Source organism: Notolepis coatsorum, assembly GCF_963971535.1.
Source record: "Notolepis coatsorum genome assembly, chromosome: 1".
Classification (NCBI taxonomy): Eukaryota; Metazoa; Chordata; class Actinopteri; order Aulopiformes; family Paralepididae; genus Notolepis; species Notolepis coatsorum.
Genome location: NC_140165.1, coordinates 3053679 through 3080663, shown reverse-complemented (window position 1 = coordinate 3080663; position 26985 = coordinate 3053679). Strand labels below are relative to the sequence as shown.

The window sequence follows — 26985 nt, the reverse complement described above, 5'->3', positions numbered from 1 at the left end:
CACAGTGTGTACGTGCATTTGTGTGTGTGGGGTATATACTTTATGATCAGTCCTCCAGCTCATCTTCACTCCCCGTCAGCACCAGCTCATCTTTCTCATCTCCCCTCTCTCTTGACGACCAGGGGTTAAAACCTGGTCTACGCCTATAGTTGTTATTACAGTATAGTTGTTATTGCCAAAGAAGCCACCCAACTCCTCGTCCAATCAACAGTCATCTCCCGCCTCGACTACTGCAACGCACTGCTCGCTGGCCTCCCGGCCACTGCCACTAAGCCTCTTCAACTCATTCAGAACGCAGCGGCCCGCCTGATCTCAAACCTACCGAAGTCGGCCCATGTCACCCCACTTCTTCTTAGGGACCTGCACTGGCTCCCCATTGCTGCACGAATCCGCTTCAAGGCCCTCGACCTAGCATACCGTGCGGCAAAGGGAACTGCTCCCGCCTACCTCCGGTCAATGGTCTCTAACTACACACCCTCAAGACCCCTACGCTCTGCATCTTCTGGCCGCCTCAGACCTACTCCTATCCAAGCTCCGGGAGGGTCATCAAAGAGAAGTCGCCTATTCTCAGTCCTTGCCCCACAATGGTGGAATGAACTACCCACCCCAGTTAGGACAGCCGAAACACGTCCAATCTTTCGCCGTCGACTAAAGACGCACTTCAACCATTATCTGAATAAAAAAAAATCAAAGAATCTAACCCTAACACTAACCATACCGTCATGCACTTGTCCTAATAAACTAACCTACACTGTAGCACTCAACACTTTATGAACATTGTTACTCAGCTGATAGAGTTGTGCCCTTCCTGATGACTTGTCGCTTTGGATAAAAGCGTCAGCTAAATGACTAAATGTAAATGTAAATGTTAGCGTAATAACGTTAAATGTGATACCAATAAGTATGTTGTGGAGCCATATTGAAGGAGTAAGCCGGCTCCAGTATGATGCTGGGGCTGCAGTGATGACTTGTTCGATGTGCCGCAAGTATGTTAAAAAAAAAAAAAAAAAAAAAAAAAACAGAAACAACACTGTTGTCATTGGGAGTAAATCGATGAAGCTGGAAGCAATTCGTGACCCATGAACAAAGCCAGTGTTACATCGGCTGCATGTCTGCGTCCCGGATTACATCGGAGCCTCACCTTCCAAGACCCTCTGTGGCTATAGGCTAACAGCCACGTCAGATCAGACCAGCACAAAAATGAAGATGCTGTTTCGGACCGTACATGCCATTGGAAAGAAGGCAAGACCCTTTACGGACTTCGAGTGGATGTGCGAGTGAGTGAACATGTTTATTCTCTTAAATTAGTATCACTATGACTACTATACCTGTTTTTTATATGACACACAAAAATGCTTTTTTTTTGGCTGGTAAGAAATATGCTTGGCGGGTAGATTTTTCCCATCTACCCGCCACTGGCCGGTGAGTCAAAAAGTTAATTTCGTGCCCTGTGTGTGTAGCATAGATGACATGTTACGTGTAGCATAGAGACATGTAGCATGTAGCATAGATGACAGGTTACGTGTAGCATAGAGACATGTAGCATAGATGACAGGTTATGTGTAGCATAGAGACATGTAGCATAGATGACATGTTACGTGTAGCATAGACATGTTGCGTGTAGCATAGAGACATGTAGCGTGTAGCATGAACCAGGTATGTGTGTAGTAAGGCTGTCCCCGAAGCCTGTTTTTGGGATTCGAACTTCGTCAGGGTTTTTCGAACGGACGTTCGAACCTTCGTTTTTAATTTTTTTTAAAGAAATTCAAAAAATATTCAAAATAAGAAAATGTGTATATATAAATATCCTCAAACTAAATCCTCAATTTGAATAAAGTGATTAATCTGATTAAGTTAGTATTTTCTTTTTTATATCAACTTTCTTTAATGAATATAACTCATCAGTTTATTTTAATACTATAATATTAGTGTAGCCTAATCTTTATCTGCAACTGTGAAGAAAACAGAATGAATAGACACATAAAAAAAGAAAGATTTAAAGAATTGTTATTTTATCTTTTTTAATTAAACATTCAAATGTTGATTTAGAATTCGAATGCCAACGTAACGAACGAAGGTCAGAGCGTTTGGGCTCAGCCCTAACGTCACGGTGACCAAATGCGTCCACATTTTTATAGGATTTCATTGAGGTTTCTTACAAATTAACGATGTTTTATTTGTCCTTTATATGCGGATAACATTCAAATCTTAAATTGTACCATTATGTTTCCCTTTAGACAACAAAACATAATGCTAATGATGCACTTTATAATAATAATTAGGTGACCATTCTCGATCACTGTACTCAGGTCCCATTAATAGTTTACCGCTGTTCAGATTGCGTTTTCCTAATCCGGTGGCCGAGGTGCTAAAGGTCTTGTATTCATTTTGTAGTCTTAACATTCATTCATTTTCACCTTTTAAACCAATGCTGCCATCTACTGACAACAGAAAGTGTTGTCTATAACGTTAAATTGATTAGAGAGGCTCGCCACACACTTGTAAACACTGTCGCCCAAAACACATTCTAGAGATTCCCACTTTTTACTGGTACATAGGTTCATATCCAATAGTCTTTAGATGACTAAATAAATATAGATGAATTTTGATATATATATTCTAAAATAAGTATAATTTCACTTCATCTCCCCGTCGACATGAAATTCCCAAACGCTGACGGTAAAAAAGCCTGGATGTTGCGCAAAATGGGGCGTGCCGTGACCGAATTTGGTCCCAGACAATAAGAGTGACTGAGATTGGTCTACGTTCCGTTAGTGTGTAGCATAGAGACATGTTGCATGTAGCATAGAGACATGTTGTGTGTAGCATAGAGACATGTTGCATGTAGCATAGAGGCATGTTGTGTGTAGCATAGAGACATGTAGCATAGAGGCATGTAGTATGTAGCATAGATGACATGTTACATGTAGCATAGAGACATGTAGCGTGTAGCATAGATGACATGTTACATGTAGCATGAACCAGACATACAGTGTGTAGCATGAACCAGAAGTGTTGCGTGTAGCGTAGAGACATGTCTGTAAACATGTTTTGGGAAGTGGGTGAACATTGTTACTTTAGACTACAGACTCAAGTCCTTCTGAAACTTGGGAAAACATGCACAGAAAAATACACATGCACACACATAGAAAAAACACACATGCACGCACACATCCATCGACACGCCATCCAGACGCCTGCAGGACAGGAAGACTGGAGAGACGCTTTTAACTGCAGAGACATTTGATCACCAAACACACACAGACAGAAACAAACACACACACAGAGAAACAACACACACACACACACACACACACACACACAAGGCCTGTACACAGTTATTTTGGGGGGCATGTGCCAAACAAAGGCTCAAACAGGGGTCAAACCCTGACTCCTCCTACAGCAAGAGAGATAAACCAATATCAATGTGTGAACATTCATCATCATCCAATATTACCGAGTAATATTGTAATGTTGTATATAATATAATAATATATTTATATATATAATAAATAATGTTTACACTCGAGCTGAAATGCAGCAACAAAGCTTTCTCACGCTTTTATTTTGAAGGTAAGATCACTATAATATCAAAAGTATGTCCTTTCTGTGCCACCTCAAACTAGACTGAACAAGACCAAGGAGAGGCAAGAAGAGCCCCCCCCCCCCTAACTCAATCAACTCCAGGGTCACCGACACACTGAGAAGGTTGGTGAGGAAGTCCATCTGTGGTGGCCGCAATCCCGGAGAACTAAGGCTGAGAGACGATATGAAGAATCGATAAATCGGGACCAAATTATTACATTTTTATTTAAAGTAAAACAAAAAATTATTTGTATTATTTAAACAACAAATGTATGTTTATTTTGCAGCAATTCTTTGTCGTTGCCGCCGTCTTTAGTGTTACAGTCCCCGTTCAAAACGACCACAGTGATCCTCCTCATGTTACAGTCGCTGGTCTCTTGATGTCTCAAACCCTGCCCTCTTTTCTTGATCCTCCAATCACAACTGTCGCTTACCTCGGACAAAAGTTTGTCCGATGTAAGCGACACAGTTGTGATTGGAGGATCAAGAAAAGAGGGCAGGGTTTGAGATAGGTCCATTCACCTGAATTTACATGAAATGGGGATGTTTTAACTAAAACATGCCACAAAAGACCTAGTATTTTAGTATAGTAGAAAATTATATATTTATTTTAAATAAACATTTGGCCATATGCAAATATATAGATACAAAATATTTTGAATGTCAACGTTATGAATGAAGCTTCAAACTATTCGGTGCGGCCCTAGCTATTGACCATATTTATCGTAATAATGTATAATATAACTGATGGGGCCTCATCTGCACCTGTGACGATCACACTGCCTACTTGCTCATGTGCGTATATTCAGAGTTCATTATATTGTTTACACTGCCTAATTTTGTTTTTCTACTGTAGCCTACTATGATTTTTATTGCCTGAATTTGTCTTCTACTATTACCCTGCCCATACCCGTACCTCCCCCCTCCCCCATGCTGCTATGATGCCTGAATCTCCCCCAAGGGGATCAATAAAGAAATATATCTCATCTTAGGGCTGGGCGATATGACCAAAAACGTTATCGCGATAAAATTATAAAATTATTTTCATATAATTCGATATCGATAATTATCGTCGATATAATGTCAGTCAAGTTTAATTAACTTCTTATGCTGCTGCGAATGTCTCAAGTCGAGTTGATGTCGTCATCAGTCTGTGCACGTTAGCCGACAAGCGGAGTATCTCATGACAATAAATATGACACTAAAATACTCTCTTCCGCCACAATATATTGAAACGACGTCCACTGTATATCCCACACTACCATAAACGTGGCCTCAGAATTCAAAACACACACATACTCGGCACATAAATATATAAAACAGTGCCGTGCAAGCTAGTTATCCTAGCCAGCCTGTTGGTTCTAAGCGGAGTATTCCATGACAATGTGCTAAATAGGACACTAAAATACTCTCTTCCGCCACAATATATTGAAACGGCGTCCACTGTATATCCCACACTACCATAAACGTGGCCTCAGAATTCAAAACACACACATACTCGGCACGTAAATATATAAAACAATGCCGTGCAAGCTAATTAGCCTAGCAAGCCTTGTTGTTGAGTGAGTGAGTCCTACCTCCTTCCGGGTCTCGGCCATCTCCTTCACTGATTGGTTGTTAGCTGTTGTGCGTAAGTACGTCATCACGTAACGCTGGTTGTTGTTAGTGAGTGTGTTGAGCCGAGGCTGAACGGAGCCAAGCTTGGAAAATCGATATATCGAAACTTTGCGACCACGTTTCATGTTTATTTCGAGGAAATAATTTATCGCGATAGTTATCGTTATCGTTTTATCGCCCAGCCCTATCTCATCTTATTAAGATTAAGATTAAACTGGACTTTGAAGCAGTCTTAATTCATTGTTGCGTTAACCACTACACCACCGTGCCGCGATTATAACGGGAGATCTACATTTGAATGAGCTTTCACGTCGCCAACCCAAACCAACCGGACTATCTGAGGAAACAAACCAGGGCTGGATTAATGCGACCGAAGAGCTGAGGTGTGAAAGTGACCGGCTCAATGTCCAAAAACTCCCAACTATCCCTTAAATATCGCCAATATATACCAATCGGTAAACACCAGGAAAATATCACAATCGCCGACGAGTGAAAAAGGCATCGATGTGGAGCCTCGTCTCAGCGTTTAAAAAGGGGAACACCGCTCAAATGAAACACGCGAATGTTATCTCGACGGCCGAAGACGGTTCAATCGATATCTTAGCACTTTGAGATTTTCACAAATATAAAGCGCGGTACAAATTGAATTTATTATTATCATTAGGGCTGGGCGATATGGAAAAAAATCATATCGCGATAACGATATGATAATTTTATTTTATTTCTCGATATCGATAGTTATCGAATTGTTATAAGTCTAAAAAAACATTTTTTTATTTTTTATTTTTTTTAACAACAGATGTATGTTTATTTTGCAGCAATTCTTTGTCATTGCCGCCATCTTTAGTGTTACATCCCCTCACACTCCAGTTCTCAGGCTGCAGCTGGTTTAAAAGCTAAAGTAAACCGGCTTCTCTGCTGGCTGTGGCTCCAGAGGAGTTGAACAGTTCTGGCTCTGCTAGTTTATTTTCGATCTTTTGGCGCTTTTTTGGTGGACAAACCACCGCACATGTGCACTGTGACTCGTGACTGGAGTCTAGTTCTGCTAGCACACATAGCCTACTGTGTACAGACGGTTTCAAAATGTATTTTAAATTAGAAAGCAAACAAAATAAATGGACAAGAGAAAAATAAATCTGAATTTGGTCAGTATTGTCATTTGGACAAGCAAAGCCATTACTTTAAGTTGCAGGCAAGAAAGACAAGTCTGTCCACTGTCTCTGGTTTTAAAACTGCCCTGTTGCAAGTAAAAAAAAAAAAAAAAAAAAAAACGATTTTTCGATTTTTTTTTTATTTCGATATTCGATATCGATTATTAAAATATATCGCGATATTTATCGTTAGTTATATCGCCCAGCCCTAATTATCATTATCATAACATGAGCTACTCTCCAGAAACCAGAGTAGACTCAAACCTGTGACGTCATCGGGTGTAAAAGTCTGGAGCCGCTCCGTAGACGATGATTGAGCGGCCGATTTTGTGGCGCCACAGAATGTTTGTTTTGAGTTTTTATACCCAGGAGGTGAGCTTCATTCTCTAGTCGTGTTCTCGGTTCTGACAGAGAAAATATACCTATGAACTCAGTACGTTCCCCTGGGTGTTCTCAGTGTCATCAACAGTCTAACTGTTTTTGACTTAGCTTAGCCTACTTACATATAGTACGTTCCCCTGGGTGTTCTCAGTGTCATCAACAGTCTAACTGTTTTTGACTTAGCCTACTTAAATATTAGTTAAAAACAGTATAGTCTTTCAGGCGTTTCGCACATTGGTCTTTGTATGATCTTCATCTGGGACGCAGTGTCCGGTGGGGCGTGTTGTGGTTGGAGGGGGACGCGGGCAGGGCCGTGCCGAATGCATCGAAGCTTCCATTAGGGCTGGGCTATATAACGATAACGATAAATATCGCGATATATTTTAATAATCGATATCGAATATCGAAATAAAAAAATAAATCGATTTTTTTTTTTTTTTTTTTTTTTTTTACCTGCAACAGGGCAGTTTTAAAACCAGAGACAGTGGACAGACCTGTCTTTCTTGCCTGCAACTTAAAGTAATGGCTTTGCTTGTCCAAATGACAATACTGACCAAATTCAGATTTCTTTTTCTCTTGTCCATTTATTTTGTTTGCTTTCTAATTTAAAATACATTTTGAAACCGTCTGTACACAGTAGGCTATGTGTGCTAGCAGAACTAGACTCCAGTCACGAGTCACAGTGCACATGTGCGGTGGTTTGTCCACCAAAAAAGCGCCAAAAGATCGAAAATAAACTAGCAGAGCCAGAACTGTTCAACTCCTCTGGAGCCACAGCCAGCAGAGAAGCCGGTTTACTTTAGCTTTTAAACCAGCTGCAGCCTGAGAACTGAAGTGTGAGGGGCTGTAACACTAAAGAGGGCGGCAACGACACAGAATTGCTGCAAAATAAACATACATCTGTTGTTAAAAAAAGAAAAAAAATTATACTTATAACAATTCGATAATTATCGATATCGAGAAATAAAATTATCATATCGTTATCGCGATATGATTTTTTTCCATATCGCCCAGCCCTAGCTTCCATCATAATGTTGACATTCGAATTCTAAATCAACATTTGAATTTTAAATAAAAAATATATTTTTTTCTTCACAGTTGCAGATTAGGCTACAATACTAATATTATAGTATTATACTATTAGTATTATAGTATATGACTAGTCATAAAACAATTTATAAAACATTTATCATAAATGATGTAGCCTGATCTGCATCCGCTTGGCACTCCATCTAAATCAAGACGTCACACCATCACTTTCGTACCAACCGTGCCCTTATTGGATTATTTATATTGACGCAACTGATGAGTTATATTCATTAAAGAAAGTTGATTTAATAAAAAAAAAAAATTTGATTACATCATAAAATATGACGACATACATTCGAAGCTTCGTTCGAATACTTCAATAGAAGCTTTGAATGTTAAAAAATGACATTCGGTACAGCCCTAGTAGTTTGAGTGTACTTGGATTGTTTGTGTGTGTGTGTGGTGGTGGGGGCGTCGTTTCTGTGGGCTGCTTTGTTGCCTCCGGCCCTGTGGCCTTGCCGTTGCGGGGGGATCGGTGGGACCATGTTTTTGCTTTCGGATTCTGTGGGGGGATGGCGGGTCATGTGCTCTATGGCCTGTGGCCGTGCCGGGGGGGGGGGGGGGGGGGGGGCAATTCTGGATGTTCGGGCGGATGGACATGGTGGAGCGTGTGGCGTTGAACTGTTGTACAATGTTAACATAATACAGTGACTTGGTCTCAAGTGAGTTAGATGTCTAATTGAGAATACTCAGGGTTGGCTTATCCCTAGTGTGAATTCAGGACACACTTGTATCCTTTATAAAAAATTATTTTTATTTAAATATTTATTTTTATTTAACATGTTTTGGTCTTAAATTGTTTAAAAATATCAGTCATTTCTGAAAATAAATTACAAAAGTAAAAAAATGTAATGCGTTTTGGAAAATAGCTCTTTATTTGATTATCATAAAAAAGTGTTTTCTATACAGAGATATCGACATCAGTAAATATCGGTATCGGCCAGAACAGCAATATTAATATCGGTTATCGGTTACAATTTTCACATCGGTGCATCACTAATCTTTACACATACACAAACATAGAGGTGTGACATCTTTGGGGACATAATGTAAAGGTGGGGAAGGGGGTAGGAAGGAATGTGGGTAGAAACTGGAAGGGAAGATGGGTATCATCAAAGGGAGGGGGGGAGGGGGTCTCATCTCCCACAGCGGACATGCCTTTGAGCTACATTGTACTTAATTGATGCCTATTCTTATGTCTGCACGTTTATGTTGCACTACTTTTATGTCTTTTATACCTATTATGTCTGCAATTTATGCATTGTCTGTCACCTATATGCTGATGTTATGTTAATTTCATACGAATTGCTGTGGGGCACTCTGGACTGAGGTCCATGTATGAAAAGTGCTACTGTATATAGATAGTTATTCATATATTGTAAACAATGTATGCATTGAATGAAATAGCTGTAAGTCTCGACGACATTGAAAATGAGGGTGACCTCAATTGTCCTTTCGAGAATAAATAAAGGTTTGAATTTAATTTAATCTATAAAATCTTTCCCACTTACACAATGTCCATGGAGTATTCGGGAGAGTTGCTAATTCTCACTCGTATTTTTTTTTTACCATCTTAGACCAGAGAAATAACATGTATGAATTCTGAAAACGGGCGTAATTCTCCCCTTTAAATAACATGTCTTCTATCAATCCGTTTTGTGGATCTCTTTGGTCAATATTCAGTCAAGTCACGACACCAGGAGAGCCTGCTTCATGTAGGAACACGTCATCATGTCCTACCCTACCAGGAGAGCCTGCTTCATGTAGGAACACGTCAAGTCACAGAGGCAAAACATGACCGCTTCAACAGAGGCTGAAACACATCTCTACAGTGTGGTAGGGCTGAGCCCAGGCGTTGTTCGGACCGTCGTTCGTTACGTTGGCATTCGAATTTTTTATTTTTAATAAAAAAAATAAAAATAAAAATAATGTTTTATATATTTCTTTTATGTGTCTATATTCATTCTGTAAACCAATGGGGTTTTTCTTCACAGTTGCAGATACAGATTAGGCTACACTAATATTATAGTATTAAAGAAAACTGATGAGTTATATATTCATTAAAGAAAGTTGATTTAATCAAAATAAAAAAATACTAATTTAATCAGATGAATCACTTTATTGAAATTGAGGATTTAGTTTGAGGATATTTATTAAAAGATTATATATCTTTTGAAATTATTATTTTAAAAAAAAATTGTAAAAATGAAGGTTCGAACGTCCGTTCGAAAAACCCTGACGAAGTTCGAATCCCAAAAACAGGCTTCGGGGAAACAGCCCTACAGTATGGTCCTCTGACTTTAACAGAGGCTGAAACACATCTCTACACAGGGCACGAAATTTACTTTTTGACTCACCGGCCAGTGGCAGGTAGATGGGAAAAATCTACCCGCCAAGCATATTTCTTGCCAGCCACATTTTTTTTTAAATTTTTTAATAAAATATATATATTATATAATCATACTTGTAGTTGTATTATCTGCGAGACATCGCCACCACGCAATAAGTCAAAATGCTCGCTATCTGCAAACAGCTCCACTGTCTGTGTGTATACTCGAGTAGCCTCCAGCTCCAGCAAGGATTCTCCGGCGCTGCAGCTGAACCCTATACTCTACATTCAGCATGCCCTCATGCGATGGATTCTCCGGCACTGCAGCTGGACCCTATACTCTACTAACGTGAGCTAACGTGAGCTACCTATCCAATGGAGGTATTATGCACTACTAGACTTGCTGGAGCATTTGTTGATATCAGGAGCTATCAGTAGCTAGCCGGCTAGATAACGTTAGACAATGCCTCAGTATTAAAGGGGAACTATTTTACTATTTCTTTCACTATTTGGGCACTTTTACACAATTCCTGTGAGTCTATGGAACACCTCTGTAATATATATATTTTTTTTATTCATTGTTTTGTATTTCTAATCAAGTCCTCAAAAACAGCATTTTTCTACCTCAAGATCTCGAGCTGTTTTGAGCCTGGGCTGCAGGGCGGCACCTAAACCACTGCGGAGCGTCGTCGTCTATCTCAACATTAACATGCAGCAGTGACTATGACATCACATATAGGCACATTTTCAAACGACTCAGTTCAGTGAGGGGGAATATTGTGAGAGGAGAATTGGAAGAATGCGCCAATATGAGAATTTTGAGACATAGATCATATTAATATAAGTTCACATAGCTAGGAAACAATGCTAAACACTCAAAAAGGCCATTTATAAGATAGTTCCCCTTTAAACTAAAAGTGAATAGTTGACTGGGTCATTTTGTAACGGTAGCTAACGTTAGCTCACGGAGGTCCCACTAGATTAACGTTAGAGCAGTCGGCAGACTGCCCGACTCTAGCCTCTGTGTTTACAGGGGGTTGGGAGGGGCAGGAGGAGGTGCAGTGCGCTGCATGTCTGTGTGCTTGAGACAGCGAGTGAGAACTCCGCTAAGAATTGGATCATGTTTTTCGATCGGTTTTCACATGACTATTTCGTTACCCGCCACATGGCGGACAGACCTCTCAGTCTCACTCGCCAAGCGTCTAATCTGCCCGCCAATGGCGGGTGGCGGGCTCTAATTTCGTGCCCCGTCTCTACAGTATGGTCCTCCGACGTTAACAGAGACCGGAACACATCTCTACAGTATGGTCCTCTGATGTTAACAGAGACCGGAACACATCTCTACAGTATGGTCCTCTGACGTTAACAGAGACTGGAACACATCTCTACAGTATGGTCCTCTGATGTTAACAGAGACCGGAACACATCTCTACAGTATGGTCCTCTGATGTTAACAGAGACCGGAACACATCTCTACAGTATGGTCCTCTGATGTTAACAGAGACCGGAACACATCTCTACAGTATGGTCCTCTGATGTTAACAGAGACCGGAACACATCTCTACAGTATGATCCTGTGACGTTAACAGAGACCGGAACACATCTCTACAGTATGGTCCTCTGATGTTAACAGAGACTGGAACACATCTCTACAGTATGGTCCTCTGAGGTTAACAGAGACCAGAACACATCTCTACAGTATGGTCCTCTGACGTTAACAGAGACCGGAACACATCTCTACAGTATGGTCCTCTGAGGTTAACAGAGACCGGAACACATCTCTACAGTATGGTCCTCTGACGTTAACAGAGACCGGAACACATCTCTACAGTATGGTCCTCTGAGGTTAACAGAGACTGGAACACATCTCTACAGTATGGTCCTCTGATGTTAACAGAGACCGGAACACATCTCTACAGTATGGTCCTCTGATGTTAACAGAGACCGGAACACATCTCTACAGTATGGTCCTCTGACGTTAACAGAGACTGGAACACATCTCTACAGTATGGTCCTCTGGCGTTAACAGAGACTGGAACACATCTCTACAGTATGGTCCTCTGACGTTAACAGAGACTGGAACACATCTCTACAGTATGGTCCTTTGATGTTAACAGAGACTGGAACAGATCTCTACAGTATGGTCCTCTGATGTTAACAGAGACCGGAACACATCTCTACAGTATGGTCCTCTGACGTTAACAGAGACTGGAACACATCTCTACAGTATGGTCCTCTGACGTTAACAGAGACTGGAACACATCTCTACAGTATGGTCCTCTGGCGTTAACAGAGACTGGAACACATCTCTACAGTATGGTCCTCTGAGGTTAACAGAGACCGGAACACATCTCTACAGTATGGTCCTCTGACGTTAACAGAGACCGGAACACATCTCTACAGTATGGTCCTCTGATGTTAACAGAGACCGGAACACATCTCTACAGTATGGTCCTCTGGCGTTAACAGAGACTGGAACACATCTCTACAGTATGGTCCTCTGACGTTAACAGAGACCGGAACACATCTCTACAGTATGGTCCTCTGACGTTAACAGAGACCGGAACACATCTCTACAGTATGGTCCTCTGGCTTTAACAGAGGAGACTGGAACACATCTCTACAGTATGGTCCTCTGACGTTAACAGAGACTGGAACACATCTCTACAGTATGGTCCTCTGGCGTTAACAGAGGAGACTGGAACACATCTCTACAGTATGGTCCTCTGGCTTTAACAGAGGAGACTGGAACACATCTCTACAGTATGGTCCTCTGACGTTAACAGAGACCGGAACACATCTCTACAGTATGGTCCTCTGGCTTTAACAGAGACCGGAACACATCTCTACAGTATGGTCCTCTGACGTTAACAGAGACCGGAACACATCTCTACAGTATGGTCCTCTGACGTTAACAGAGACTGGAACACATCTCTACAGTATGGTCCTCTGACGTTAACAGAGACCGGAACACATCTCTACAGTATGGTCCTCTGACGTTAACAGAGACTGGAACACATCTCTACAGTATGGTCCTCTGATGTTAACAGAGGAGACTGGAACACATCTCTACAGTATGGTCCTCTGGCTTTAACAGAGACCGGAACACATCTCTACAGTATGGTCCTCTGACGTTAACAGAGACTGGAACACATCTCTACAGTATGGTCCTCTGACGTTAACAGAGACCGGAACACATCTCTACAGTATGGTCCTCTGACGTTAACAGAGACCGGAACACATCTCTACTAGGGATGCCCCGATCACGTTTTTTGCCACCGATACCGATCACCGTGAGCCATATCGGCCGATACCGATCCGATACCAATCGTTTTTGATTAAAAAGAAATTAAAAATTATTTTATATAATTATTATTTTTTTTTTATATAAAATATATATATTATATAATTAGACTTGTACTTGTATTATCTGCAAGACATCGCCACCACGCAACAAGTCAAAATGCTCGCTATCTGCAAACCGCGCCACTGTCTGTGTACTCTAGTAGCCTCCAGCTCCAAAAAGGATTCTCCGGCGGCGGCGCTGCAGCTGGGCCCTATTGGTATAACGTTACTACTGTCACATTCAGCAAGCCCTCAGCTCGAATACGCATTCAATCAATGTTATAAGACATTGATATCAGGAGCTATCTGTAGCTACTGCTAGCCGGCTAGATGACGTTAAGACAACTATTTAGTTCAATCGGACATTTCGTTTTGAACTGTGAACTAACGTCAGCTAACGCAAGCTAACGCAAGCTAACGGAGATATCAACATGGACTACTAGCAGGCCTGTACAGTGCGACATATATATCGCACGTGCTACAGCAACAGCGGTCTGTGCGATGGATGGATTTACTTCAGTAGCACTGGTGCGATAGGGATTCGGTTCATATAGATACTCTTATTTTGAAAATCCTGTAGCGGGTCTCATTTCTGCCCACGCGCAGCTCCAGCTAGGCTCCGAAAGCTAGCAACGTTCAGGTGCATATGATAATCTTATTTTGAAAAAACTCTTGTGACAACTCGACGAGTCATATCCGCCCTATCCGTGCGCCTTCTGCAAGCAGAGCAGCGCGTTGGTCGGTTCACTCGGTTGGTGCGCACTGAACTGCTGCGTTAACACAGCAGTGCGCCTACACGTCCCGAAATAAGTCCGTGGTGTTTTTTTTTTCTCGCAACGGGTCAAATGCATCTACATGCTTTGCACCGTCGCCATTCCTTTATGCGCACATCGCCCGAAATTAACGTTTATGTACCATTACAATCACTACAACGTTAGCAAGCTAACAAGCTAATCCTGATCACAGGCAGAGCCAGCAGACACAGTGTGGACTGGGGAAAGGGAAATGGGGGGGCACTCTCTCCCCTTCCCTGTGTGTGTGTGTGTGTGCGTGCGTGCGTTTGGAAAGATGATGAAGTCACTAGTCAGGACTCAGGACAGGAGTATATTATAGTAAACTGAGGATGGACAGATAATGTTGATATTCAAATATAAACAAGTTTCGAGAGGAGTGGAAGTTTGAAGACCGACTAGACTACAATATGATGCGGGGGTGGTGAGTTGAAACAGTGTGTGTGAATGAATGAATGAAAACTTTATTTAACAGATTGCAGAATGGGTACAGTACAGTACGGCTCAATACACACAATTGTTAAGGGGATGCAGACCTGAGAAAGACGTTTGTCTTGTTTACATCAGGGTCCCCCCATTGTGTGTGTGTGTGTGTCCCAACCGACCCCACTTCTATGTTTCAATAAATTATTTGCATTTAAAACTATTAACGCTGACTCATTCCTTCAGTCCACTCAAAATTATGCTAATATTTGTTATGTTGTTTATGATATTAATTGAAAATAGCATATGAGAGTATCATAGTAATAATAACACATGGCGATATACTAAATGACAGCCAAACATGGCACTGCAACTAAATAACACAAATACAATAGGCACATTTGTGACTGTTACAAATATAACACGTTTTATACTTGTGCTACAAGATTTTGGCCTGTGCTACAAAACTATAAACCTCTGTAGCACCAGTGCTATGTGCAAAAAAAGTTAACGTACAGCCCTGACTACTAGACTTCCTGGGGCATTTGTTGATATCCGGAGCTATCAGTAGCTAGCCGGCTAAATACCGTTAGACAATGCCTACTAAAAGTGAATAGTTGACTGGGTAATTTTGTTTAAACAGTAACGATAGCTAGGTAGCTAACGTTAGCTCAGGTCGAATGCACTATCTAGACTCAGCAGAGGAGCCGCCTCCTCTGTGTTTACAAACTCTACACGGGTGCGGGCGGGGCTAGGGAGGAGGAGCAGTTTGCAGGTCCTGTGCGTCTGAGACAAGCGAGTGAGATATCCACTTGATCAGTTTCCGCGATCGGCGAATATGACTCATTATCGGAATTCCCCGATCTCATATTTATACTCAATATCGGCCGATACCGATCGCTGGCCGATCGATCGGGGCATCCCTAATCTCTACAGTATGGTCCTCTGATGTTAACAGAGACCGGAACACATCTCTACAGTATGGTCCTCTGATGTTAACAGAGACCGGAACACATCTCTACAGTATGGTCCTCTGATGTTAACAGAGACTGGAACACATCTCTACAGTATGGTCCTCTGATGTTAACAGAGGAGACCGGAACACATCTCTACAGTATGGTCCTCTGGCGTTAACAGAGGAGACTGGAACACATCTCTACAGTATGGTCCTCTGATGTTAACAGAGACCGGAACACATCTCTACAGTATGGTCCTCTGACGTTAACAGAGGAGACTGGAACACATCTCTACAGTATGGTCCTCTGATGTTAACAGAGACCGGAACACATCTCTACAGTATGGTCCTCTGACGTTAACAGAGACCGGAACACATCTCTACAGTATGGTCCTCTGATGTTAACAGAGACCGGAACACATCTCTACAGTATGGTCCTCTGACGTTAACAGAGGCTGGAACACATCTCTACAGTATGGTCCTCTGGCTTTAACAGAGACCGGAACACATCTCTACAGTATGGTCCTCTGGCTTTAACAGAGACCGGAACCAGGGATGTTCGATGTTGGCTTTTCTACCGATATACCGATATTGTCCAACTCTTAATTTCCAATACCGATATCAACCGATACCGATATATGCAGGGTTCCCCCCCCCAAAAAACTGAATCATTTCAGGTAATTAACATTACATATCTCTTGTCGTGGAATTAACACATTATGCATACGTTTGACAATAAATAAAATAAGAATTTGTTCTTACTTGCCTGGCTAAATAAAGGTTAAATAAATGTAAACATTTAAAATTAAATAAAATTAAATTGAAAACCGACAGATATTTTCCGATATTACATTTTAATGCCAATATCGGTAGGCCGATAATATCGGACGTCCCTAGCTTAAACACATCTCTACAGCTTGTGTCGTCTGATTTTAACCCTTTCACTGCCACACAACAGCAGGTTAACCCTTTCACTGCCACACAACAGCAGGTTAACCCTTTCACTGCCACACTGCAGAAGGTTAACCCTTTACTATCACACTACCGACGGTAATTTTAACTCTCTAGGCTGAAACATCTCTACACAGCAGCACTGTCCATCACAACGGACAATGCTACCAATTACGTCAATGCAGTGGGGAGACCACACACCGGCGAGGGTTCAACCCCTAACCCCCGTGAGCAAGGCACCACACCGGCCGGAGGGCTCAACCCTAACCCTGTGAGCAAGGCACCACACCGGCCGGAGGGCTCAACCCTAACCCCGTGAGCAAGGCACCACACCGGCGAGGGGCCGGGCGCAACCCTAACCCCCGTGAGCAAGGCACCACACTGGCGGAGGGCTAGACCCTAACCCCCGTGAGCAAGGCACCACACTGGCGGAGGGCTAGACCCTAACCCTGTGAGCAAGGCACCACACTGGCGGAGGGCTAGACCCTAACCCCCGTGAGCAAGGCACCACACTGGCGGAGGGCTAGACCCTAACCCTGTGAGCAAGGCACCACACCGGCCGGAGGGCTCAACCCTAACCCTGTGAGCAAGGCACCACACCGGCCGGAGGGCTCAACCCTAACCCTGTGAGCAAGGCACCACACCGCCAGGGGCTCAAACCCCAACCCCGTGAGCAAGGCACCACACCGGTGAGGGCGCAACCCTAACCCCCTTGAGCAAGGCACCACACCGGCGGAGGGCGCAACCCTAACCCTGTGAGCAAGGCACCACACCGGCGGAGGGCTAGACCCTAATCCCGTGAGCAAGGCACCACACCGGCGGAGGGCTAGACCCTAATCCTGTGAGCAAGGCACCACACCGGCGGAGGGCTAGACCCTAATCCTGTGAGCAAGGCACCACACCGCCAGGGGCTCAAACCCCAACCCCCGTGAGCAGGTTGAAAGTGCCAGCGTCCGCTGCGTCCCACTTCAACAACCCTACCGGCCAGGTGACGTACGATCCAGGGTTTCCGTTAGAAAAAATTGTTGCCGGCCTCAGTGTCCGGTAGATTTCAATCTACCGGTCAAATGAGAGAAATTCCGGTCAGAGTTTATTGAGCTTAAAAACAATTGATAGGCAAAAGAATGACAACAAAACAAAAGAATGACATCATCAAGGCATGTAGATTTATAATATTTTTACTTAAAACTAGGCTACTTTTGCGTATAAAGTCATATTCCAAATAAAATAAGTCCAGAGACTCGTGCTGCTGCCGACTTTAAATCAAATAGGTGTCTGTGGGCAGTCGCCCGACATTAATAAACAACAGTCTGTTATAATCACATTTTTATGAGCTAACGAATTCCGTTATATTGGACATTTGTATTAATTATATCAAGCAAAGAACTGAGAAATTTGGCAGAGAAAGACGGCAACATTATCGTGGGTTTGCGTGACGACTCTCTCTCTCCACCTCCCAATGACTTATTTGCGAGAGTATGTCCATGCAGAGCAGCAGATTCAGCTGTTATTGGCTCTTTTCTGGGGACCGCACAGCAGCGCCCCCCACCCAACATTGAATTGAAAATGGCTGAATTGGAGTACTGCTGGAGTACTGCATTGTGCTGCTGCTGCTCCGGCTCTGCAGCTTCACAAAAGTTCGCACACCCAGCACTAAGCTCTCGCTGACAACGTCGTTGTCATTATTAGAAGCAACGATGAAACAAATGTAATGATTGTTTCGTTCATCGCATAGGCTATTTAATTTTAGCCTATTTTAATACAATTCAAATAATCTAATTGTGCTTAGACTCAGGGAATTATTTTCACCGGACATTAAGACCGGAGAGATTAAATATGTCGGACTTCAACAGATTTTGCCGGTCAAATACCGGTAATTACCGGCTAACGGAAACGCTGGTACGATCTCGAGTTTGGCGCTGGTGAGGCCCTCGACATTGAGTTGGAGCACTGGTAGGCCGGAAGCCAGCCTCTTTGATGTCGGACCAGAGTTAAGGGCATGGCTACAAGATACGGAGTTGGACCTCTGACGTTACACGAAAGAAGAAGAACCCTACCGGCGACAGGTTAGCCTCCTCCGGGAGAAGCAACAATGTCTGGGCTTTGTAAACCGTAAGGCTGAGACGATGCCATTTGGAAGAATCGATAAATCGGGACAATTTATCGATAAATATAACTTTTTTTTTTATTATTATTATTATTATTATTATTACAGCATCTTCCTGATCGCTACTGCAGGGCTGTACGTTAACTTTTTTTGCACATAGCACTGGTGCTACAGAGGTTGATAGTTTTGTAGCACAGGCCAAAATCTTGTAGCACAAGTATAAAACGTGTTATATTTGTAACAGTCACAAATGTGCCTATTGTATTTGTGTTATTTAGTTGCAGTGCCATGTTTGGCTGTCATTTAGTATATCGCCATGTGTTATTATTACTATGATACTCTCATATGCTATTTTCAATTAATATCATAAACAACATAAGGAATATTAGCATAATTTTGAGTGGACTGAAGGAATGAGTCAGCGTTAATAGTTTTAAATGCAAATAATTTATTGAAACATAGAAGTGGGGTCGGTTGGGACACACACACACACACACACAATGGGGGACCCTGATGTAAACAAGACAAACGTCTTTCTCAGGTCTGCATCCCCTTAACAATTGTGTGTATTGAGCCGTACTGTACTGTACCCATTCTGCAATCTGTTAAATAAAGTTTTCATTCATTCATTCACACACACTGTTTCAACTCACCACCCCCGCATCATATTGTTGTCTAGTCTGTCTTCAAACTTCCACTCCTCTCGAAACTTGTTTATTTGAATATCAACATTATCTGTCCATCCTCAGTTTACTATAATATACTCCTGTCCTGACTAGTGACTTCATCATCTTTCCAAACGCACGCACGCACACACACACAGGGAAGGGGAGAGAGTGCCCCCCCCATTTCCAAGTCCACACTGTGTCTGCTGGCTCTGTCTGTGATCAGGATTAGCTTGTTAGCTTGCTAACGTTGTAGTGATTGTAATGGTACATAAACGTTAATTTCGGGCGATGTGCGCATAAAGGAATGGCGACGGTGCAAAGCATGTAGATGCATTTGACCCGTTGCGAGAAAAAAAAAACACCACGGATTTATTTCGGGACGTGTAGGCGCACTGCTGTGTTAACGCAGCAACCGACCAACGCGCTGCTCTGCTTGCAGAAGGCGCACGGATAGGGCGGATATGACTCGTCGAGTTGTCACAAGAGTTTTTTCAAAATAAGATTATCATATGCACCTGAACGTTGCTAGCTTTCGGACCCTAGCTGGAGCTGCGCGTGGGCAGAAATGAGACCCGCTACAGGATTTTCAAAATAAGAGTATCTATATGAACCGAATCCCTATCGCACCAGTGCTACTGAAGTAAATCCATCCATCGCACAGACCGCTGTTGCTGTAGCACGTGCGAGATATATCTCGCACTGTACAGGCCTGGCTACTGGCAGCACGACTCGCTGTCGTGGGCCTACTACAGCATCGCAAAAACTACAGTGAGTGCACGTGACACACACAAACTAATGTTAAATACGTTTTTCTTTTACACATGCAAAAAAGTGTAAAAAAAGTGACGCCACTTATGTCCAATGTCTAGTAATGTCTTTTGTATTTATTAGTTGAGTTTTGATCTGTAACGATTTCTTATTTCTTATTGTCTTGTAAGGCTGTCCCCGAACCCTGTTTTTAGAATTCGAACGTTCGCCAGGGTTTATCGAACGAACGTTCGTTTTTTTGAATTTTTTTAATTAAATTCTTTAATAATTTTTTTTTTTTTTATACTTTTTTTTTTTTATTGTATTATTAGATCCTACGGAGGGCGGCATTGCATAGTCTATTGGTGAAAAACATGTTTACAGTGGTGGCTGTTCATGTAAACATGTAATTAAACTAGTGCTGTCAGGCGATTAAAAAAATTAATCTAATTAATTACAGGATTTGTAATTAATTAATCTAATTAATCGCATTTTAATCGCATAACCGTTTTATGCCTGATATTCTATATTCTATAATCATATTTCAAATTGCATGTGTCCGGATGGCAGAATTCAGTACTGTATCTACAAAACCTTCTGTTTAATCATCTTCCATCTATTAATTTGCTTAGATTTTTCAGGTCTGGTCAATTTGAGCATGGTGTTATTCACAGTCAAAGATAACAAAAAAAATATTGATATTCTCATTTGGTTCATTACAATTTACTCAAAATAAAATTTTCATTCAATCAATCACAGCGCAGATTGAGTGATTGAATGAAAATGTTATTAACAGATTGCAGAATGGGTACAATACAGTACGGCTCAATACACACAATTGTTAAGGGGATGCAGACCAGAGAAAGTCTTTCGTCTTGTTTACATCAGGGTCCCCCATTTTCAATTCATAATGAATTGTAAGTAAGGGTGCAACTTGCACTGTGCAATCCATTCTTTGTGGATCTAGCCCACAGTATTTCTGACACTGGGAATACATTCCCTGAGATTCATAGATGTCCCTAGAATCAGATACCAAGAACATGCAAATGGACCATATTAAAAAAAAATCTGTAAATGTGTATTCTACATTCTTATGGAATGAATGAGATACAAAAAAAATATTATTAAAAAAAAAAAAAAAAAAAAAAAAAAATTTGTAATTAATTTTGAGTTAATTTTCATAACGCGATAATTTGCTGTGTAATTAATTAATCTAATTAACGCGATAAACTGACAGCCCTAAATTAAACAAAACAAAATAAACAAGCTACTGCATCAAAGTTACTACTTATGATAAACAATAGCCCTTGCACACCGCAGTCACGTAAGGGGCTAGATAAACAAAGGCATTCGTTTTGTGGCATTAACGTTATATAGTTAGTGTTACACGTTCAATAACATCAGCATATTATTTACCCAAACATAGCAAGTAGCAAGCATTACTCGTCCTTCCGTTGCTCAGAGCCCTGAGTTGTACCCATTCTGCAGTCTGTTAATAAAGTTTTCAATCAGACACATGTATAGAAAGGCTTTGTTTTATTATAACATTCGTTGCAGTAAAATCATTATGCCTCGTTTGGTCATCCTCATCTACGTTCTCGGCGGGGAGCTAACGTATTAGCTATGGTAAGTCTGTTGTGCTTCTCGCAAGCAGATCAATGGCGGCATTGCCGGAAGTAAAAAACGAATAAACGCTTGCCGATTGGTGGTAACAGCAGAGGTGGGTGCAAGCGGTGTGACGTAATTGGCAGAATCGCCTGTCAATCAAAATTGTTCTATTGCATTGGTTGAGAGCTCTGGTTGAGACAATAGTATCCAGCTACAGCCCGGCAGACCATACTGGTTGAGCCGAGCGCCGCGGGGGACGCACCTCTTCACATCGCCTCAACCCCGCGAGCCTCCTTTATTATTTTTTTCACCGAACGTTCGAACCCATTAATTAAAGTCCGAATGTCAGCGGAACGAACGAACGTTCGAACGTTCGGGCTCAGCCTTATTGTCTTGTCATTATTATTAGTTGTTGATGTGTTGTGAAAATAAAAAAAATTTATGAAAGAATATATATATTTTTTTCGACTCTTGACATGAAAATCGAATGTGGAGACTGGCATGACTTTTGGAAAAGTCTAACTCATCCCCAATTTGTACTTCAGCTGCAGTTAAATTTGCTGAAGGAGCGCACCGACATGAAGGAAGGGCGCACCGTATTTACAACCCAAGACAAAATGAGAGCAACGTGGCACAATAATAATCGCTTCATCTCGATGATTGTTGTTCTCATGATCGTGGGAAGACAAACTACTAATTGAAATTGAAACGCTCCGCTCTTAGTACCGCTGCCTATGACGGGCTAATGTGTGCCGGTACGACCCCCAAACTCACGCCACTAGCCCTAACCCACCGCCAAACTCACGCCACTAAGCCCTAACCCACCGCCAAACTCACGCCACTAAGCCCTAACCCACCGCCAAACTCACGCCACTAGCCCTAACCCACCGCCAAACGCTGCCAGCATGGATAACGTGGTGGTCCCATTGGCGACATGCTAATGTAACGGAGGAGCGTGAGTAATATCCACAGTCACGATGAACGTACGTGTGTTGTGAAGTGACCGTGGCAGTCAGCGGGGCTGCGAGTTAAACGCACTTCCCCATAGCAGGGTTAAAAGACACAGATACGGTACCCGGGAGTGAATTCACCTCTTAGACCGCACTATGTTGTCGCCCACGGCGTGGGAGACCCGGGTTCAAAACTCCCTCGGGGGGCATCGACATTTAACACAACGCAGAAGGAGTAACATACGATCTGTCACACTAGCAAGGTAAACAGTATCTATGTAATGTGTAGGATGATGTAGAAACGTTTTCCGTTTAGATGTGAAGATGCTATATATGCGTGTATTGGGCATTGAAAGCAGCAGCAGTAGTTGGCGCTATAGTGGAAGCCACAGGCTAACGGGACGCTGTCAGAGCTACTCAGCTACATGCTGCCCAATTAGCAGTCCTTAAGTGGCTTCATTAAGCTCGTTAACCGCCATAGACACGGGCTTCGTCAGGGGACCTGGGTGTCACAGAGGATTATGACGCATTACGACTCCCAACTTTTTAACTCCACTGGAGTTTTAACATTAACAACTGACCACTGGGTCCAATTTATGAACTTTATCTCTCTCTCTCTCTCTCTCTGGATCTTTCTTTCGCTCTATCCCAGAGGCTCTCTCTCTTTTCTCACACACACACACACTTGAGTGTAATTTGAGCTAACGACTATAAAACTGAAGAACTTCCCTGGACCTCTGTACTCTACTGAGCTGTCTATCCATCTACTTATCTATGCATCTGTCCATCTATCTATGTATCCATCTATCTCATAAATCAACCAATCAATAGCCTATACTGTATAATATCCATCAACCTACTGTATATCCATCAACCTACTGTATATATCCATCAACCTACTGTATATATCCATCAACCTACTGTATATATATATATATATATCCATCCAAAGTTGAATGGTGGAAATTACGATCTCCGTTCGAAGGATTTTATGCACTTTGCTGTTCCCAATGTCCGAACAGAAATGGGAAAGAAAGCCTTTAGGTTTTCCGCACCTACTGCATGGAACAATCTCCAGTCCGAGCTGAAGATCCAAAGCTTGGTAACACTGAATGTATTTAAGGCTGATGGTGAAGCCTATTGTAACCACGTTGTCTGTGTGCAAATGTTTTATCTGACCATTTTGTAACGTTACTTTTACGTGTAATGTCTACGTGTGTATGTTGAAAACTATATTCTTGGCCAGGTCTCCATTGTAAAAGAGATCCTGGATCTCAATTGGGACAAACCTGGTTAAATAAAAAGGCAAAAAATGTAAGGTTTAAAAACCTACTGTGTGTATATCCATCAACCTCCTTCATATTGCTCTCTAGTTTGGAATTTTCTGCACAATAATTGCTCTCCCTCTACTCCTCTAGTCTCCCCCCTTTCTATCTGACCTGTTCCGTCATGTAGTGTACTTCGTGCTGCCCTCTTCTCTCCATTCCTCTGTCCCCCTTCTCTCCATTCCTCTGTCCCTCTTCTCTCCATTCCTCTGTCCCTCTTCTCTCCATTCCTGTCCCACTTCTCTCCATTCCTCTGTCCCTCTTCTTTATCCCCATGTCTCTGTCCCTCGCTCACTCACTTATTTCTCTCACTATAAACTCCCATGGGAAGAATGCCTCCTCCACACACACACACACACACACACACACACCCACCTGTGAAAGGTATGGAGGAACAGTGTAAACTAACAGGGCGTGGAGCGGGCGGTGAGCCTGCCGCAGCCAGGGCAGGAACTCAACGTGTTGTTTGTCAAACTTGTCAAACAAACCTGTCATTTCCAACCAACAAGAGGAAAAACCTTGAGCTGCACAACATTGTTTAAAATCAATTCGATACGGTACTTGATGTGATATAATATTCAGGTGTTTTCTACGCGCAGTGGCTTTCGGTGACTCATGATAATAATAATCGTGTATCGGTCTTATCTTAGAATTCATCAAATATTCCCCAAACATCAAAACACTTGGATTTAAAGACGTCCTGAATATATTAACTATAGGGGACAATATGCTCAACGATGTCCATAATAATCCCACAGTGTCCCTTGTCGGTTGAAGTCAGACATGAGACACTCAGCCGGTAACGTTACAAACACACACTCAGCCGGTAACGTTACAAACACACACACAGCCGGTAACGTTACAAACACACACACAGCCGGTAACGTTACAAACACACACACAGCCGGTAACGTTACAAACACACACACAGCCGGTAACGTTACAAACACATCCGGTAACGTTACAAACACACACACATCCGGTAACATTACAAACCCACACACATCCGGTAACGTTACAAACACACACACAGCCGGTAACGTTACAACACACACACATCCGGTAACGTTACAAACACACACACATCCGGTAACGTTACAAACACACACACATCCGGTAACGTTACAAACACACACACATCCGGTAACGTTACAAACACACACACATCCGGTAACGTTACAAACACACACACATCCGGTAACATTACAAACCCACACACATCCGGTAACGTTACAAACACACACACATCCGGTAACGTTACAAACACACACACATCCGGTAACGTTACAAACACACACACACATCCGGTAACATTACAAACCCACACACATCCGGTAACGTTACAAACACACACACATCCGGTAACGTTACAAACACACACACATCCGGTAACGTTACAAACACACACACATCCGGTAACATTACAAACCCACACACATCCGGTAACGTTACAAACCCACACACATCCGGTAACGTTACAAACACACACACAGCAGGTAACGTTACAACACACACACATCCGGTAACGTTACAACACACAGCCGGTAACGTTACAACACACACAGCAGGTAACGTTACAACACACACACAGCAGGTAACGTTACAACACACAGCAGGTAACGTTACAACACACACAGCAGGTAACGTTACAACACACACAGCAGGTAACGTTACAACACACAGCAGGTAACGTTACAACACACAGCAGGTAACGTTACAACACACTCAGCCGGTAACGTTACAACACACAGCAGGTAACGTTACAACACACTCAGCCGGTAACGTTACAACACACTCAGCCGGTAACGTTACAAACACACACACAGCAGGTAACGTTACAACACACACAGCAGGTAACGTTACAAACACACACAGCAGGTAACGTTACAACACACACACAGCAGGTAACGTTACAACACACACACAGCAGGTAACGTTACAACACACACAGCAGGTAACGTTACAACACACACAGCCGGTAACGTTACAAACACACACAGCAGGTAACGTTACAACACACACACAGCCGGTAACGTTACAACACACACACAGCAGGTAACGTTATTACAACACACACAGCAGGTAACGTTACAAACACACTCAGCCGGTAACGTTACAACACACAGCCGGTAACGTTACAGCACACACACAGCCGGTAACGTTACAACACACACAGCAGGTAACGTTACAACACACACAGCCGGTAACGTTACAACACACACAGCCGGTAACGTTACAACACACACAGCCGGTAACGTTACAACACACACACAGCCGGTAACGTTACAACACACACACACACACACAGCCGGTAACGTTACAACACACACACAGCCGGTAACGTTACAAACACACAACACTTAAAACACGTGTCTCTTACCGAAGCAGGTTAAAATTCCAAACAGCAACGTGAAGAGAAAACGCTCCATCTTTTATAGTCTTCTTTATAAATCCGCGTGTCTCGGTGTTTCAGTCTCTCTCTCTCTCGGTGTCCGCGTCCCGGTTCTTTGTCAGACTGACTCCCTCCTCTCTCTCTCTCCCTTCTCTCCCTCCTCTCTCTCTCTCTCTCCCTCTCTCTCTCGACAAGCCCTGCAGAAAGACACCGGGGCCACCGGCGACGAAGACAGACACCGGAATGTCCGCTGAGGAGGACTGAGAGAAGCAGCAGCGCCGCGCTGTTGAACCGACTCCGTTAATAAAAGAGTGAGAGTGTGGAGCAGAGAGGAGCCACCGGCTGGAGGAGCATGATTCATAATAATGAGAGAGAGAGAGAGAGAGAGAGAGAGAGAGAGAGAGAGAGAGAGAGAGAGAGAGAGAGAGAGTGAGAGAGAGAGAGAGAGAGGGAGAGAGAGAGAGAGAGAGAGAGAGGGGGGGAGAGAGAGAGAAGACAGAGAGAGAGAGGAGAGAGAGAGAGAGAGAGAGAGAGAGAGAGAGAGGGAGAGAGAGGAGAGAGAGAGAGTGGG

At 42.7% G+C, this 26985-nt stretch overlaps 1 protein-coding gene across 1 annotated transcript in view; it reads right to left on the bottom strand.

The window, feature by feature from the left end:
* The window catches only part of ptgfrnb (prostaglandin F2 receptor inhibitor b), a 198089-nt gene extending 171469 nt beyond the window's left edge, over positions 1-26620 (bottom strand). Inside the window, exon 1 of the mRNA XM_084330038.1 lies at positions 26403-26620. Within this exon, the coding sequence (XP_084186164.1) occupies positions 26403-26451 (49 nt within the window). The 5' untranslated portion in view covers positions 26452-26620. The remainder of the gene's footprint in view (positions 1-26402) is intronic.
* Positions 26621-26985: the final 365 nt, after the last annotated feature.